The 19719-nt window shown below is 29.8% G+C and overlaps 1 protein-coding gene across 1 annotated transcript in view; it reads left to right on the top strand.

The window, feature by feature from the left end:
* The window catches only part of mmd (disintegrin and metalloproteinase domain-containing protein mind-meld), a 64992-nt gene that overhangs the window by 11864 nt on the left and 33409 nt on the right, over positions 1-19719 (top strand). Inside the window, exons 4-10 of the mRNA XM_080157318.1 lie at positions 2922-2981; positions 4639-4695; positions 7923-8002; positions 12853-12931; positions 13124-13312; positions 14034-14225; positions 14789-14968. Coding sequence (XP_080013444.1) covers positions 2922-2981; positions 4639-4695; positions 7923-8002; positions 12853-12931; positions 13124-13312; positions 14034-14225; positions 14789-14968 — 837 coding nt within the window. The remainder of the gene's footprint in view (positions 1-2921; positions 2982-4638; positions 4696-7922; positions 8003-12852; positions 12932-13123; positions 13313-14033; positions 14226-14788; positions 14969-19719) is intronic.

Here is a 19719-nt window from a genome sequence, read left to right as displayed (position 1 = left end):
AGTTGTATATCTAATACAGGTATTATCAAGTTATATATCTAATACAGTTATTATCTAGTTGTATACCCAATACAGGTATTATCAAGTTGTTTATCTAATACAGGTATTATCTAGTTGTATATCTAATACAGGTATTATCAAGTTTTATATCTAATACAGTTATTATCTAGTTGTATACCCAATACAGGTATTATCAAGTTGTTTATCTAATACAGGTATTATCTAGTTGTATATCTAATACAGGTATTATCAAGTTATATATCTAATACAGTTATTATCTAGTTCTATACCCAATACAGGTATTATCAAGTTGTTTATCTAATACAGGCATTATCTAGTTGTATATCTAATACAGGTATTATCAAGTTGTATATCTAATACAGGTATTATCAAGTTTTATATCTAATACAGTTATTATCTAGTTTTATACCCAATACAGGTATTATCAAGTTGTTTATCTAATACAGGCATTATCTAGTTGTATATCTAATACAGGTATTATCAAGTTTTATATCTAATACAGGTATTATCTAGTTGTATATCTAATACAGGTATTATCTAGTTGTATATCTAATACAGGTATTATCAAGTTATATATCTAATACAGTTATTATCTAGTTCTATACCCAATACAGGTATTATCAAGTTGTTTATCTAATACAGGCATTATCTAGTTGTATATCTAATACAGGTATTATCAAGTTGTATATCTAATACAGGTATTATCAAGTTTTATATCTAATACAGTTATTATCTAGTTTTATACCCAATACAGGTATTATCAAGTTGTTTATCTAATACAGGCATTATCTAGTTGTATATCTAATACAGGTATTATCAAGTTATATATCTAATACAGGTATTATCAAGTTTTATATCTAATACAGTTATTATCTAGTTTTATACCCAATACAGGTATTATCAAGTTGTTTATCTAATACAGGTATTATCTAGTTGTATATCTAATACAGGTATTATCAAGTTGTTTATCTAATACAGGCATTATCTAGTTGTATATCTAATACAGGCATTATCTAGTTGTTTATCTAATACAGGTATTATCAAGTTATATATCTAATACAGGCATTATCTAGTTGTATATCTAATACAGGTATTATCAAGTTTTATATCTAATACAGGTATTATCAAGTTGTATATTTAATACAGGTATTATCTAGTTGTATATCTAATACAGGTATTATCTAGTTGTATATCTAATACAGGTATTATCTAGTTGTATATCTAATACAGGTATTATCTAGTTGTATATCTAATACAGGTATTATCAAGTTATATATCTAATACAGGTATTATCAAGTTATATATCTAATACAGGTATTATCTAGTTGTATATCTAATACAGGTATTATCAAGTTGTTTATCTAATACAGGCATTATCTAGTTGTATATCTAATACAGGCATTATCTAGTTGTTTATCTAATACAGGTATTATCTAGTTATATATCTAATACAGGTATTATCTAGTTATATATCTAATACAGGTATTATCCAGTTTTATATCTAATACAGGTATTATCAAGTTGTATATTTAATACAGGTATTATCTAGTTGTATATCTAATACAGGTTGTATATTCATACTAATACAGATATCATCAAGTTTGATATCTATATTCGCTACAACTGTATGACCTTAACCGTATACAGTAAAAAAGACAAAGTTTCCGTAATACCAAAAATTCTTTTCTAAAACTTTTTAGAAATATCTATTAAATTGGTATCTTTCTGAACATTGCAAAATCATTAAACTTTTAAGTTAATGATAAAGAAATAAATTAAAACATTTTTTACTTTACATGCTTTGATTTGTTAATACTCTTATTGAAACCCAAAAACTAAGAATATGAAGTCTTAAGAGCATCTTACTTTAATAATCTAAAATGATTTTAGGTTTTTCATTATATCACATACTGGCTTATTGAATCATTGATAAGGGATAAAGAGGTTGATTCAAAATGATTTTTTTGACGGGCTTATACTTTTGGTACTAGAACCAATTTAATTTTTCTTTTTTGGCCAATTTTATAGACTTGGGGTATTAGAGCACAGAATGCCGTTACAGAATGTATACTCCGAGCAGACGAAGCTTACTGAACAAAATTATCAAAAAGAGAAGCAGTTAATACCGTTCAATATGAAAAAAAAAATATGGATAATTTTGTTTGGTTCTAAAAAAATTCTTTGAAGTACTTTGATACTTTTGTAATTAACAATTCTAATCCGACTCTTGTTCTATCTGTAATGAAACCCCTATTTTTGTGACAGACTAATCACAGCATTATAATAATGACAAGGTTACCTCAGCTGATGTCACTTATTTACGCTTATCCAAATTTACCTGAGCAACATTTTAGTAATTTTTTTTCAGAGAACTCAAGTTTTGAAGATCGTTGAGTTAAAACTCTAAAATTTAATTAATTGCCCATTGTCCCATCCTTACATCCCTGCTTACTTATTGATGAACTTTGTGTAAATTTTATAAATTTTCAAATATTGCGGTATTTCTGGTAGATATTAATGTAAGTTATTGCCAGATACTTTTAACATAATCTCAAGGGAACGAGGTTTTAGAAAATAAACAAACAAACATTACAAATATGAGCGAAACCAGAACAATGATGACAATATCCAAAAGTACTAAGAACTAATAGAAAGCATACTTTCCTACTTAAGTCACATATCCTTACACACTTACATATTGTCAGATGGACACAGTAATTTACAAGTTAGATGCTTAAACCTTGTAACGCAGCTGAACAACTACAATAAATATTCTTTAAAATATATTTAAACTGATGATAATTTCCCTCTTATATTTTGATTTCGTTCTATTGCCAGCTCTTAAAGAATGATCTAGTCGAACCAACCATTTGAGATATTATTAAAATACATTTGTTTAGGTTCGACATCGAGAAAAAATGGGTATCTCAACACGTGAGATAGACAGTGGATATCCAAAGGTAAATTTCTATCTATTGATGGTATTGCTGAAGAATTGAAGAGTGCACTTTTATTTTACTTTTTCTTTCTTACACATTATTATTTTGTTTGAGTAGGCAAAGTTTTAAAAAGTTCCAATGTTTTACTTTTTCACTTTTTAGCAATGATGTGCAATTTGAAGACTTAGCAAATATAGAAATACATACTTATGTATGAAATCACTATAAATCATATAAATTTAAAAGAAATTTTATTACATTTTTTACAGAGTATGAACAATGGTTTCTTTTCATTTAGACAACTAAATATTTAACTAAACATATTTTTTGTATTTATACTTAAAATTTGCCAGCTTCAGCTTTAATAATTTATTTGATAATATTTTAATATGAACACATTTTAAAAAGACTAAGCCTGAAAAATCAAAGATGGGATAAACAAACATTAGCAATGATTAAGTTTCGAAGTTTATTGCTTTTTAGGTTCAAACCAGTATTTAAAATCATTACACGTCTTAATTTAATTTCAATTTGCGCATAACTGAACGTACTAGCATATATATCATAACTATAGGAATTCTACACATAGCAGGCAGGCCTTTAATTTTACAGGAATCTATTTTAAGTTTTAAATTGAACAGACGATTCTAACAAGTTTAAATTTGATATTGAAGATGTAGAAAAGAACACTCCCGTAATGTTGAAATCTTCGCTTTTAAAAATGGAAAATGGCAAGTTTTTTTTGTCATATTTGTTACTAATTATAAGTAAGGTTATATATTTGACTGTATGTATAAATAGTGTATGAAGGAATTATTTGGCACACCATTCAAACTTTTTGTTCTCACTAGATCTTCTATATGTCATTACAAGAACAATCCTTTCATTTTATATGTACTTCTTCTCTAACAAATCAACATTAGACATGTTCATTTCTATCTTTTACATATTTTCCATGTTTTAGATTATTTAAAATACTTTCACTATTCCCGTAAAAATTCTCTTGGGGTGGTACCGTACACCCATTTATGTGCAATTTTTTAGGGACATTGTATAATAGCAAAAGAATCCCCTCCCATCTTGAGTAAAATTTTCAAATTTTATTTTTAAATACTGGAACTATTTTTATATTTCTAATTGACTTTTAACAACTTTAATACTTTGATTCTTTGTAGGCCTTCATATATGTATTCTTAAATTTTACCATATTTTACCTTCATTAAGTAATATAAGTCTTTTTGGTAACAATTGAACAGATAATTTCTTGTCTCTTCCATATTACATAAATTATGCATGAAAACAATTTCGTGATTTTGGAATAAGGTTTTATTAATTTTTTCATAATGTCAAAGAAATCAAATCTTGTATGATGAAATAGAGAATTTAACAAAATATTATACTACAATTAAAAAAAATTAAATCCATTCCTTTTCCCTTATTTGAAAATTGTTATTAATTTTCAAGGTTCTTGGAGGCCTTGTATTTAATCTAAATCTATTTTTATTGTTTTTTTATTTGAAGCAGAGCTTTGTTGTAATGAATATATTTATGATTTTTATGGAATATATATAATTATTATGGCTCTGCAGAAATAATTTGAACAAACTATTTCTTCCATGCATTTGTAAACATTTCAAAGTTTCCAATATGTCATAGGTTATTATATTTTTATTTTTAGGGAAGCTATGGTCCTAATGATATAAACAGTAGAACAGATCCTAAGTATGGACAAAGGGTAAGTGGATTATATATCATTTTTTAAGGTGATCACATCTTATACTATTTGTATCAAACCTCATTGCTTTTGCTACCCATATTCGTCACTACGTTTGCCTGAAAGAGTTCCTTATGTTTTTTTTTAGCTGCTATATAAGATAAAGAACTGTTTTTTTTTAAACTCTTCTGAATAATAAAAATACCCTTAACATTTATATTTATTGGTCTGTCGATTTATGGAGAATGATAGATTAAAAAATTAAATTTTAAAAAGTTTCAATGTAAAAATGATTATGTTTGTCTCTATTTAAAAGTTTATATAAAATGCCTGGCAATATTGAATAGGTATTACACAATATAAAACTTTACTGACCTTTCTATGAAATATCTCAATTAACAAGAAAAATTTCTTCTAAACTTTAAACGCGGATAAAATATAATCAAAAGATGAGAAACAGGTTGCTAAAAGCAATTTTTTTTCTATAAAATCTTTAGTATTAATTGTTGAAGAGTTCCTTAATGAATATTAGAATAGGCATTTAAATAATAATCTTTCTAAACGTATGACATATGAAGGAAGATTTCTTACTTTTTGAGTAAAATCATATCACGGGATTCTTAAAATTACATTTATAGGTAACAATAGGTTACCCAACAGAAAATAAAAAAATCCTATTATATGTATAAAGCGGTAAGTTTTTTTTTGTCTGTAGCAAAGGATCTCGCCAACTGCTGAACCGATATGATTCTCCTTTACAGTAAGCTTCTTATAGATCCTGAGATGGTTTTGGGCTATTTTATTTAGATATATTTTAAGTCTGAGTAAGGTTTTAGGCTATTTTTCTGCCCTTCAATATCCCTCGCGAATATAGAGCCCCTAGACAATAGGGGTGCATTCGCTACTAACTATTAAAGAACAAATAGGAATTTTTTCTAAAAATAATACCGTAATATGTCAAGAGCATAAGTGGAAATAACAAATAAAATATACATGCTTTAAAAGTTTTATTTTCTGTTTCTAATTTCATCCTAAGTACAACTGTAGTCTGAGAAGATATTAGAATGTTTAAAATTCAACACTTCTTTATGATATTGTCTCGTCAAATTATTGATATCTTGTTTTTGTTGTTTTAGATTTACTATTTTGCATAGACATTTTTCATTTTAACACTTTTTATAATTTCAATCATATTTTTTATTCTAATGCGTTAAATAAATTTATATTGGTCCTCCTTCGGTCATTCTTATATTATATTTCTTCTAAATTGAATACTATTCTTTATCAAAACTCTTTTTTTTTTCTTTAAAAAATCGTATATGCATATATGCCCGTCTGCTGTCTTGTTTAATATGAGTATATTGAACAATCTTATTTTTTTTTTAACTAGAATAGAAATTGATTAAATGCACGAACCAATTTTTTATAATATCCCATTTTCTCATTTAGGTAATTTATTGAAAAGTAAAATATCTACTTTCAGTTAACCAGCTTTTTATACTTCTTACTAAATTATTTTCAATACTTTCCTTAAGTGATTCATTTTAGTAGAATATCTATTTATAAATATATAGAAAGTGTTTACATTGAAAAGATAAACTTTATTTTCATTAACCGGAAGTTCAATGTTTTCGCCATTACTTTGCCTCAAAAGAAATTGTTTTTTTTTTATATAAAAATAGAAATTTATTTTTATATAATGTAAGTACTTCCAAGTATTTAAGAATATAACCATACAAAATTTAATTGATGATAAATTAAATAACTGTAGAAAAAAGGAAACAGATGGATTTCGACTCGACCATAGCAAAAGCGTATAAGACCCAACAATTGAAATTAATAATATGCATGTGACACTGTGCAGGGAGGGAGGGCACTGTAATTAATAATAGGTATGCATGTGACACTGTGCAGGGAGGGAGGGCACTGTAATTAATAATATGCATGTGACACTGTGCAGGGAGGGAGGGCACTGTAATTAATAATATGCATGTGACACTGTGCAGGGAGGGAGGGCACTGTAATTAATAATAATATGCATGTGACACTGTGCAGGGAGGGAGGGCACTGTAATTAATAATATGCATGTGACACTGTGCAGGGAGGGAGGGCACTGTAATTAATAATAGGTATGCATGTGACACTGTGCAGGGAGGGAGGGCACTGTAATTAATAATATGCATGTGACACTGTGCAGGGAGGGAGGGCACTGTAATTAATAATAATATGCATGTGACACTGTGCAGGGAGGGAGGGCACTGTAATTAATAATATGCATGTGACACTGTGCAGGGAGGGAGGGCACTGTAATTAATAATAGGTATGCATGTGACACTGTGCAGGGAGGGAGGGCACTGTAATTAATAATATGCATGTGACACTGTGCAGGGAGGGAGGGCACTGTAATTAATAATAGGTATGCATGTGACACTGTGCAGGGAGGGAGGGCACTGTAATTAGTGTTAATTATGATGACCAGTGGCCACTAAAGTTTTATTTCAAGAAAAGGTATAAAAAAAAAACGTAAATGTTAGGCAAGTCGTTATTGCTTTGTGGAACAAAATTTTGAAAAAAATTTCATTTGTTAGAAATAAATAAATAAAGGTAAAGTTTCAGTTTCACTTTTGTTTAATTTGGCCTATTTTAGCCCATTACCATTGGATTTTTATTTTCTTGTCTAAAAGCATTGGAATAGGTATTTCTCGCATCGTATTATAAACAGCTTTCCGAAGGCAAGGGCTAAAAAACTGGGTTTAATCTTTTAATTGTACATTTTTTTATTTGTAGAAAACTGGATATGATACGATGCCAAACATAATTTTTTTGTATAAATGAGAACCGGTTCTAATCCACCAGATATTAATCAGTTTCGACTAAATACGAGAAAATATTTTTCTCGTATTCATTCGAATCAGGTGGATAGGAACCGGTTCTCATCCATACAAAAAAACTATGCCTAGCATCGTATTATTATATCTAACTTTCTACGAATATTGAAATGTACAATCATAAGACTAAAACCAGTTTTTTAGCCCCGAGGTGCCGAAGGTGTGGGAAGCTGACTATAATACGATGCGAGAAATAACTATAAAAAATATTTTAAATGTCTGCCATAGTATTCGAATGTATGTGTGTTGTCAAGAAAACAAACTGGCTTATCTTGGCACTTTTTATCAAAAGCAAATTTTAAAAAATTATCATCATAAAAGAAATGAATTTATAATAGAATGATTTTTATTTTATTTTAGCATCAGAAGCACTACAGGACAACATCTCTACTTATCAAAGCTTTCCAACATAAGTTTAGACTGGATCTTGAATTAAACTCGTAAGTTTTTCATTAATCAGCAAAACATGTTCTATAAAGCTTGAAATCAAGCTGAAATTTGTGAAAACTATTTAGATTGTTAGCCAATGCTCTATAACACACATTGTCCGTCTGTATGACAGTAATGGTACATCGGAGATTTCAATTCTATGGGGAAATTTAATTTCTCAGCCTTTATATAAAATTAAGTTGTAGAATTCTTAAGATAATTTATTAGATAAATAAGCATCTTTGTCAGTCCGTTTGTTCGACTTTTCTTGATATTTTATATATTTCCTTGGTTCGCTTGTTTTTCCTGGTAAATTATACTGGTGCTTACTTTTAGTTTTCTTATTCATTGGCTTAAAACCTTTGGACACTTTGATTAAATCAGACGAACAACTTTACTACTATAATTGTAATCCATAAAAGGGGTAATTTGAATTATCAGCATTGGGGATATACATCAACTTATTGTATTATCCCTTAGGATCCATTATAAACACATACATTTATCATACTTTGTTTATAAAGGGAGAGGGGTAGAAATTTGAACACTTTGCAAAATGTTTCATCCCATCCCTGAAATCTATGTAAGTGCATAACTGGGCACTAGTGGTTGGGGTTACCCAAATGCCGTCTTCTGTTGGCACGCCCATGATATGTACATATATATATTTACATATTACATATTTGTATGAGTGGTGTGAGTGGAGGATGACAACTAACCTTGATAAATCATCGGAATTCAGTAAACATCCATTTTCTGATTGATAAGAGATTTGTCCCCCCCTATACATACATATATATAGGTAGATATATATTATGTGCAGATACCTTAGATGTATAGGGAGGGGGGGGGGGGTACTATTTGTCCAATAATCATGGCAATGTATGTATAATAGGAGATATTTTCCATAAAGAAAGATGATCTATCACTATGATGGTACTCTTTCCTTGATGTATGAATGCAAAATTCTCAACTAAATTTACTTTTTACCTACAAATTTTAAACATTTTAGCATAGATACTGTATAAAGGTTTTAATATTATGTTCATTTGTAGCTTAGCAATAATGAGCCATATTTTTTATAGAAATTTCATTTAATTAAGTGGTTCATGTTATAAAATTGTAATGATTTTCATTTGAGAATCAAAAATAAAAATAGGAAAAAATTTAAGTTTTGGTTGGTTTTGTTTACACAATTTTTAAAATTTTAGTTACCCAATTGTTTAGAAATTCATATTTTAATTTTAAATATATTAGTTTTTACGGTCAATCACAGTCAAGCATTAAAAACCATAATTAGTATAGTAATAGTAATTAGGGATTATCCACAAAAATTTTCATAAGGATCGGACTATTGCTTCTATGTCAAAAATCATAGAAAAATTTTCTTTAAGATATTAGAAAAAAGCGTATTCTATTACTTTTAAGGCCTGATCCTTTAAAAGCCCACATTGAACAATAGATTTGGCCCAAAAAAAAACATGAAAATTATTTGAAAATTGACCTCAATAATCGAATTTGAAATCAAAAAGTATCATCTTTGCAAAAAAAACTTGACTATATTTTAAACTAAAAAAAATTGATAAAAATCGGATAAATGGCCAGTCAAGCATAAATTATCATAATTGGTATAGGGATTATCCACAAAAATTTTCATAATGATCGGATTATTCCTTCTATGTCAAAAATATTTTTTTTAAAAAAAGGACCAGAAACTTCGATTTTTTTCTCGTAAAATAATTCTTTTAAATATAAATTTTTTTTTTTTATTAAAAAAACCTGTTCTATTCACTTTTAGGCCTAATTTTTAAAAAAGCCATATTGAATTTTAGATTTTACGAAAGAAAACTTGAAAATTGACCTAAAAAATCAAATCTAATTTTTTTTTGAAATAACTAGAAAAAGCCGCGCCACCAACTTTGGTCATTTTTGAAAAAAAATATAAGCTCTATTTTAAGGCTCTCAACGGATTTGGATACAGCGGGCAATTCTTAGTTAAAAAGGTTTTTACGGATCAGTTCTAGGTCTTAACAATTTTTGTGCACATCGATCTTTACACACCTACGGAAAAATTTTCAAAATTTTTTTTTCCGATTTTGAGACCCAAAAAGTACCTTTAAAATTCATCTCACAAAAATTACCAGATTAACCCCTCCCCAAAAATAGCCCCCTTCACCTTAGATAAGTCACTAAACAAGATATTAACATAATCAGAAGAAAAGATTATTTCTTTTGCGGTGCTCCAAGAGTGTGTAAATGTTTGGCTTTATTTAAGTATGTAGTTTGTATGGGTTTAATTGTAGCATGCCAGCTTTTGGCATACTATAGTGTAGGATAAGAGCATGTAAAAGAAAAGTATGATTGCATGTCATAACATACAAAACCAATTCTTTTAATGGATAGAGTGTTTTGTGTCTAGTGTGTCTCTTTTTGTAAAAGGATAATTTTTGACATAGGTGTATACTCTAGTATTTGTCAGGGTAGGATATAATAGGATACTTTGTGACATAGGTTTGTACTCTAGTATTTGTTAGGGTAGGATATAATAGGATACTTTGTGACATAGGTTTGTACTCTAGTATTTGTCAGGGTAGGATATAATAGGATACTTTGTGACATAGGTTTGTACTCTAGTATTTGTCAGGTTAGGATATAATAGGATACTTTGTGACATAGGTTTATACTCTAGTATTTGTCAGGGTAGGATATAATAGGACACTTTGTGACATGGGTTTATACTCTAGTATTTGTCAGGGTAGGATATGATAGGATACTTTGTGACATCGGTTTATACTCTAGTATTTGTCAGGGTATGATATGATAGGATACTTTGTGACATGGGTTTATACTCTAGTATTTGGCATGGTAGGATATAAGGGGATAATTTGTGACATAGGTTTATACTCTAGTATTTGTCAGAGTAGGATATAATAGAATTCTTTGTGACATGGGTTTATACTTAAGTATTTGTCAGGGTAGGATATAGTAATACTTTGCGACATAGGTTTGTACTCTAGTATTTGTCAGGGTATGATATAATAGAATTCTTTGTGCCATGGGTTTATACTCTAGTATTTGTCAGGATAGGATATAGTAATACTTTGCGACATAGGTTTATACTCTAGTATTTGTCAGGGTAGGATATGATAGGATACTTTGTGACATGGGTTTATACTCTAGTATTTGGCAGGGTAGGATATAATAGGATAATGTGTGACATAGGTTTTATACTCTATTATTTGGCAAAGACAATGTTATTAAACTGTCAAAAGAATAATATAGGATACTTTGTGACATAGGTTTATACTCTAGTATTTGTTAGGGTAGGATATGATAGGATACTTTGTGACATGGGTTTATGCTCTAGTATTTGGCAGGGTAGGATATGATAGGATACTTTGTGACATGGGTTTATACTCTAGTATTTGGCAGGGTAGGATATAATAGGATAATGTGTGACATAGGTTTTATACTCTATTATTTGGCAAAGACAATGTTATTAAACTGTCAAAAGAATAATATTGAAGCTTTGAATGAAGTTTCCATTTGAATGGTAAGAATGAAAGTTAGTTTGTAATTAACCTAAATTTTGAAGCCTTGTCTTGTGTGCTGTACTATAAAACTAAATTGGATTGCTACAATAACAAAACAATAAATTTATAAAATTTAAAACTAAATCATAAACTGATAATCTTGTTTAAATAAAAAAAAAAGTATTTTTTGGAGGGTTAACTTTCTGAGGCTTTTTCTTTTTTTTTTTGATTCATTTTCCGCAAATTCGAGTGAAAAAAATATGAAGATGACTAAGAAATTTTACCGGCACTAATGCTACAGCCAGTCGTTTGGCTGTAAGTATCATTCAAAGTTGTAACAAGTTTTTGATTTAATCCAAATAGGTATTTTAAACTCTCTTAGAATAGAAGATTCCTAGTTTTGAATTTTGCTTCGATTTGGTGCTTTACGCATCACACACAGACCAACAAGATGTTCTGTAGAGTTTTCATATTAAAGCATAGTAAGATCTTTTTTGTGGTTTTGTTGAGATATATTGAATGATATTGTATAATAGTAGGGGAACCTTCTTAAGACCTGAGAACAAATTATCAATGTTTGTCTGTGAATAAAGGAAATCTTCGTATAATCCTGATGGTGTTTAATCAAATTCGCTAAAGAACCTGTTTTAGTGCAAAAATAGCAATAAATTAATGTAATAAAAAAAAAGATCTAAATGTCCTAAAATAGAGAAATTTGTATTATAGTTTCAACCTTCATATTGAAATTCCACTCCACGTTTAGCATAGTACTTGAAAGTTGAGAAAAATAGATTAACCTCAAGACATATACAAAGCTTCAATTGAGAGTACAGCCAAATCGAACCAGAAATTTTCCAGATCTTAAGCTTCAAAGAGTCTTACTACTTTGTATTTTAAGATATTTGCAAAGCCTATATGTAATCATTTGAAATTAGTACAGGAGTGATTGTGCACCACTACACCCTGCAATGAGTTGTGTCTGAATACTATATAGTATACATATAATATGTGTTTCTCTCCATACTTAAGCTAAAGGATTTTTATATTTTTCTTTTTTTTACCTATCTTGTAATGATTGCCATTATATGCAATACATATGTATATATACTATATTTTGTATATTTACTTTTACAATATAAACTGAGACAAAAATCTCAGTTTATTTTAAAATGAAATTGAATAACTAAACACTCCTTTCATGATTGTGGGTGAGGACAGGGAGGACAGGGAGGGAGAGGACATAGGACTATAAATTAGACCAATAGTACTAAAAGTTACGGTTTTATAATTCATGTTACAATAAAATGTCATATTTTGATTTATTTTAGGCGAATAATTGCTCCGAATGTCCAGAAGAAAGTATTTTTGAGCGGCGGAGCTACGGAACATTCATCTTCCGCTTCTCAGGTTCAACAAAAATATTAAAAATAGTTTAAATTATACCTATGCAAGTAAAAATGAAAAATTGTAATTTGAAATAAATTCAAATGCTCATGATACATACATGAAAGAAGGGAATAGAATGCATTGCAGAGCACTATTAAACAATTTTGACACGCCTAACCATGGATGTTAAATTAATTATTGTTTATTATTTAGATGAATAGAAATGCTTTTACCCAGGATGTTGAGCACTGTTACTACCATGGTGTGGTGAAGGACTGGCACGGAGGAGAGTTTATACCTGGATCTATGGCGGCACTGCAAACCTGTAATGGAGTATCTGGTATCATACATCTTGGCAATGAAACTTTTGTTATCCACCCTTTCTATGGCGGAGATTTGTCTGTAAGTTACCTTTATCCATACTTGTTTCCCTTTATATTTAACTAGCGGCTTTGCCCCAAGAAGTTTGATCAACCCATTTTTTGGTATTTCAGATTTAAAAGAAAATTTTGTTTTTTTAAATTGGGGGGGAGGTGGATTTTTTTTTTTTTTTGGGGGGGGGGGTTAATTTTTTTTGGTTGGGTTGGGGGTGTCCCACCCCCCAAGAAAGTAGTTATAAACCTTCCCGGGACCTATGAGAAGCTACCCTGTAAAGGAGAACCCAATCGGTTCAGCGGTTAGCGAGATCCTTCGCTACAAACAAACAAACAGACACACAGACATCGTTCTACTTTGTATTATAGATGACTTGTGCCTGTTTTGTGCTAATGTATTCCCCCTACTCAAAGTGGGGTATGGAGAGGGGTTAGTTTTTCATGGGGCAGTATCAATTAAGGGGAGAGACGTACCGAAAATTAAAGAATTCTCGGTCATTAACGACATATTTCAAGACAAGCACCTTTTATTTTTTAATATAGGACTATATGATGTTTACTATTTAAGTTTAATTTATTATTATTTAATTATAAAAACCAAAAAGCGGATTTAGGGATACGACGAATTGACTAAATTAAATAAGTCAAAGTTGATTCAATGAAGGGCTAAAAAATTGTTGGCTATGCAGTTTACTTTGATTGGTCTCTAATCTTATAGCCATGTTGATTTATTTTATTTAAAATTTCAGAGTAAGCATCCACATATCGTGTATCAGTCAGACCAGAAGCCCACCCAGTCCTGTGGAGTATCAAACAACCTCCTGAGGAAGGATGGTCAACGATATCGTAGAGAGATTGGAGGAGAGGGAAACAGGACAGAAAGAGATGTTAGATACGTAAATAAGTACATTGAAACTGGTCTGGTTCTAGACAAGGCCATGGTAAGATAACATAAGTTTGAACAATTACATAATTCTTTTCATACAAAATGATTCTTTGTTTTGTTGTTGTAATTAATTTTATCCTTTACACAATCATCAGTCAAAGACAATAGTTCTATTACAAAAATTTGATACCTTTAAAGGCCTCTCTGTAAATAATGCTAAAAATTTCATTATCTCTATTTTAAACAAGGATGACAACATCTATAAAATTGAAGCTCTCAAATATGAACTTAATAAGCCAACTATAAATTTTTAAGTCTAAATTTGTTGCAAAATTGAGTAAATACAGGATACTGTTCTAGGACACTCTTACATTTTTAAGACTTGATTGAGATACTTCGCTTTTGATATTGTATCTTGTTTTCCTATAAATCATTTTCATAAGTCAGATTAATAAGTTTTAAAAATCAAATTGTTTTAAATTTGGTAACGTAATAGCATAGAACCCACTTGTTATAGGAATTATTCAAAGTTTTCAACCTTTAGGACAATTATAACATGCCTAAATTAACTAAGAGCTATAGAAAAGTTTCGCTTGTAAAAATTATACAATTTTCTAGTTTGACAACAGACCTGGGCTGTCACAGAGAGATGTTATACATGAAGCCATCCAGGTGGCCAACATTGCCGACCTTTATTTCAAGAGCTCTTTGAAGACCAGGCTTAGTATTGTTTACCTGGAGACCTGGCAGCTGGAGGATATGGCCCCAGGAATTAAACAACAGAATGATATCAACAGGGTAAGTCTTGTTTCCAATTTCTTAAATTTCAGCAGAGCTAAATTAGCTTGAGTTTTAATCATTTAATAAATCCTAAATGTTAAAGAAAAATTTAAAATTTGTTCATACATATTTAAAGATTTCCATTTAGATAAAATTGAACATGCCGCTCAAATACGATCAGAAACTAAAACTTTGATTTACTTAAAAACATAGCATTCCTTAAATTGTTATAAAATTGAATGAAAATTGTTGACAAAGACTTTACTACTCAGGGGGGGAGGTGAGTGTTTGCTATTAGTTGCTGTACACATACACACACACACTCACTTGTGTTGCATTTACTGCAGTTTACAAACATTTTGTGGAGGATTTGGTGTTTTCATACATACTCTATACATACTGAATATTCTGTAAGTAAATGCAAAAATAAATATACTAAGTCGCTCCATAACTGCATATTCACATACGGCGCAACATTGAAAAGTAATTGATCCACTGAACCAATAGAAAAATATAGTATTATTTCATACCTTTTATTATTGTAAAACAGACAGTTTGAATTGTAAAATAGATATTGGCTAAACGAACTTGGCAATAAGCAAATATATAGAAATTAAAGAAAAAAATTATGGTTAAGCCATTGCAATTATAAAGAACAATAAATTAAATATAATCTAAATATTTTTTATAAAATTAGTGCTTGGTAGTTGTTAATTATAGGATATTGGGGAAACCATCAGGAATTTAAGGATCTCAAATTCTTTAATTTGTTAAAAAGAAAAAAATAACTAACACTAAGTTCCCATGTCAGCACATATATCCCACAACTCTTCACACTTATTTTCAAATTAAAGATAAGGTGATGGGGAGTTTTTCGTTGGTTTGTTTATTACTTTAGGTCAGGTTAGGTTAGGTAACTAGGTAACCCCGCCTGGTTAGTACTTCCCGCAAGGGTTAAACATAGGAGAAAATTAACAAATAGACGACAAAAATAATGTTTATCATGTCCAATCGCAAAATCCATGATAATATATTTTCTTATCTTTTTTGGGGTCGGGGGGGGGGGAGCATTTTGTCTTAGGGGTTGCTGGTGATCTCCCCCAATATAGTTAAAACCTTTTAGGACCTTTGAAAAGCTTCACTATAAAAGATAGCCATATCGGATAATTTTCTATTGGTTTTTTTTAAGTTAACCCGCCCCCATAACACACATGATCCGATAACTGAAAATAAAATTGGAATGCCCTGGCAAATTATCAGAGGTGTGAGATGAGATGGGAAAGAAAGTATTCAGATTTATGTGTTGCACTGCGGGTTAGTATAGCAGGGGCTAGGGGAGGGGGGGGGGCAGGTGCATAGATGGTTAGGTAATGGCAGGGTAGGGGCGGGGCTGGCGGAGTATATTGCCTACTAGGCATGCATATATATACATACAATCAATGAATATTCTAAATATTATACTATTTATTCAAGTCTTTTTTCAAACGTTTATTCACATTGTTTTCAACTAATTTCGTAAAAGTTTAAGAAGTTTACAAAGTTTTGGAAATTAATAAATTTGACAAAAAGTAATAAATCTTATTTTACGCAAGGTAAACATGGATGTTGTGTTGCAAGTACACAGCAAACAATATTTCTATTTCTCATTTAGTATGAAAACCATTTGGAATATATTGTATAGAAAAGTTTTCATCCGCATATTGATATCAAGATTTATTAGAGTTCTAAAGGTTTATAGGAAGATATATAGAGATAGGGCTTCCCCATTGCTTTATCATACTCAAAACCTATTTCAAAGATTGAAGCACTATATAGATAAAAAATTGAATGCATATTCGGTTCCATTTATTCTGTGTTGATTCACTGGAATTCTCTCATTTTATTTTATTTTCCCTCACTTTCTTTTTCTCTTTCTTTCCATCCTTTGTCTCTTGTTTCCCATACTCGTTAAATTCATCCAGCTTTTGCGAGATTAACATGAATTGGAAATCTATACCTTGAGGTGGGTGAGTCTTACAACAAAGTTTGGGTGTGTGCCTTGCCTATTTAAACAAGTTTTGTTGTAAGAAAGTATGGGTGCTTGTTAATATAGATTTTGAACGGACGCGTACTTTGTATTTAGAATGGAGCATAGGAAATCTTGCTACAAACAAAATTTATGTCAAGCATAGTCACATTGGTCAAAATTGAGTTTGAAAAAAAGTTGAATCAAATTTCCACTTAACATGCATGTAAAGAAAAGCAAATATTTTTTTAATTCTACACAAGTTTTTTTTCCATAAAACTAATTTTTTCATAAAGTGTTCATATGTCAAACGGATGAGTAGGTATAATTGTTTGGTTTGATTTAAAATGTGTGGGTATTTCTTAATCAAAATATGTGGATAGCATTGCTACTAGAAATTTTGAGCATTATCACAACTTTGTGTGACTGTGAATGGGGTAGTTGGAGCTTTACAAAACTTTCGTCCTATGCAAGGCTTTGCTCACAAAAAAAACAATACACATTTTTTTTAATTATTTTAATTATTACAACATATAGTATTGTATACTGTAGACTAGCAAAGTTAAATATTTGCCAAGAATTCTTTATCCCAAAATAATTACTTTCCCTTGTGGAATAATCCTTTTCAAAGAAAAATTAATCAAAATACTGAAGAAGAAAAATTTCATATATCATTCTAATATAACCTTTTCATAACCTTATGTTACCAAAGTAAATCTGTAAATATATACATATGAAAAGGAGGTGAACTTACAAGCAAAATTATAGATTTTAGATAACTAAAATTTTTTTGGGTTTTATTAGGGCTATATTCAAAAAACGCCCATCTCAGAAAACGCCTATCTCAAAAAACGCCCATTTAATTATTGAAGCTCATTAAAAAGTACATCATTTTTTAATCTGATAAAAATAAGAAGGAATATAGGGATAGGACATTAAAATAACCCCACCCTATTTTCCCCCCAAAATTCATAAAATATGGAAAGTCAATTTGTTAGATAGAAAATGTTAGATTGCTTTATAATTTACTAGCAACTTCGCCTCTAGCCTCTAGATACCTCCTACAAAAAAAATGGTGGGAGATTTTTTGTTTTTTTTGGGAGGTTGGGGGTTTCCCACCCCCAAGTAAATATCCTAAAACCACCACAGGACCAGTAGGTATATTCCCTAAAGAGTAGAATCCGATCAGTTCAGTGGTTATCAAGATCTTAAGCTTCAGACGAAAGGACGGACAGACATCATTCTACTTTGTATTATAGATAATAATAATTATTCTAAACTATTTTTTTTATTTTGAGGAACAGCTATATAATTCTGATAGGTTCAAAGCATATTATACTCAATAAATATTTTGCATATTATTTGTGTATGTTAATAATTATATAACATGAATCTAAAATTTCTTTTTAGCAGAATAAAAACTAGAACAAAATTTTGTGTTTTCCAAACTATTTATCCCTTCCTTTCACCCTACCCAAATTTAACAACCCTATTTTGAAATTCACCCATCCAAAATTCCACGACATCTTTATGAATATCTCTTTACTGTTTACAAATTTACTAGGTTTAGTTATATTTACAACATTTCAACCTGATATTCTGTTAATTCAAGATATTAGGGCAAATAATAAAGAAAATAAATAAGAAGTATGTTTTAATAGAGCTCATAGTTGTTCATCTTATTGTAATAACTGAAAAGTAAACTGGGTTGTTTGCAGTAGAAATAAAAAAAACTTAAAACATGAATTAACTAGGTAAAAGTTTTTGTTATTCAGTTGTGATCAATTTTCAAAAAGCAAACCTTTAGTATGTTGTTGCTCAAAATGCTTTAAAAACTAAAAATTGCCTAAGGAATGTACAAGAGTGACATTATACTTCAGGGATAGATATTTCAAAAAGAAGATTCATAATGTACATATTGTACAATATTCACAATACCTTCTTAGACTGACATATTTCACATAATTTTTAAAAATGTAGTAGGCATTTTATGAAAAAGGCGTTTTTTGAGATAGGCGTTTTCTGAGATGGGCGTTTTTTGAGATAGGCGTTTTCTGAGATGGGCGTTTTTTGAGATAGGCGTTTTCTGAGATTTTTGAGTATAGCCCAAATAAAACCCAAAAAATTTTATTATCTTTTGTTTGTTGAAATATCTCAAATAATCCCCCCCCCCCCCGCCCTTATTTGGAGCTAATTTGGAACAGGACTATTCTATTTTCCTAGTTAAGACTAGTCAGCAAAAATATACCACATTCACAATTAAAGAAGTGTCCTTCACACTCACCTAAGATAGTTCTATCTCCATTTTAAATTTGTAAAATAGTAATGAAAAATGTAAATGTAAGGAAACCGCACATTTTCTTTTTTTTAGTATGGAATAGCAGAATACATTATTCTCTAAACACATTCCTAAGCTGTGGCATCTATACATTCAATTATTCGTATTAGTAGTGAAGCTACTTTGTAATTCCATGTGTTTCCATATCATTTTTAAAAAAACAGTAAGGGAAGATTTTTTGGATTTTATTAAAGATAGATTGCTGAAAATTACCTTAAAAATCAAGATACCATGACCGATAAACATGAACACTAAATGATGTCCATTCATTATTTACGGAGAACATTTTTTTGGGTGGGGGGGGGGGAGTTACTGATTTACTTGACTAAAATGAAAAACAAGATTAAAGTTTAAATGCTTCTGAATAATGGGCAATTTGTCAGACGGTTTATCTGTTTATTATTGTTGATAACCTAATGTGAGAAA

The sequence above is a fragment of the Acartia tonsa genome, chromosome 4 (genome assembly GCF_053477335.1).
Source record: "Acartia tonsa isolate MP-2025a chromosome 4, ASM5347733v1, whole genome shotgun sequence".
Lineage (NCBI taxonomy): Eukaryota > Metazoa > Arthropoda > Copepoda > Calanoida > Acartiidae > Acartia > Acartia tonsa.
The sequence above is the reverse complement of the archived record's forward strand: the minus strand, read 5'-3'. Positions and strand labels throughout refer to the sequence as shown.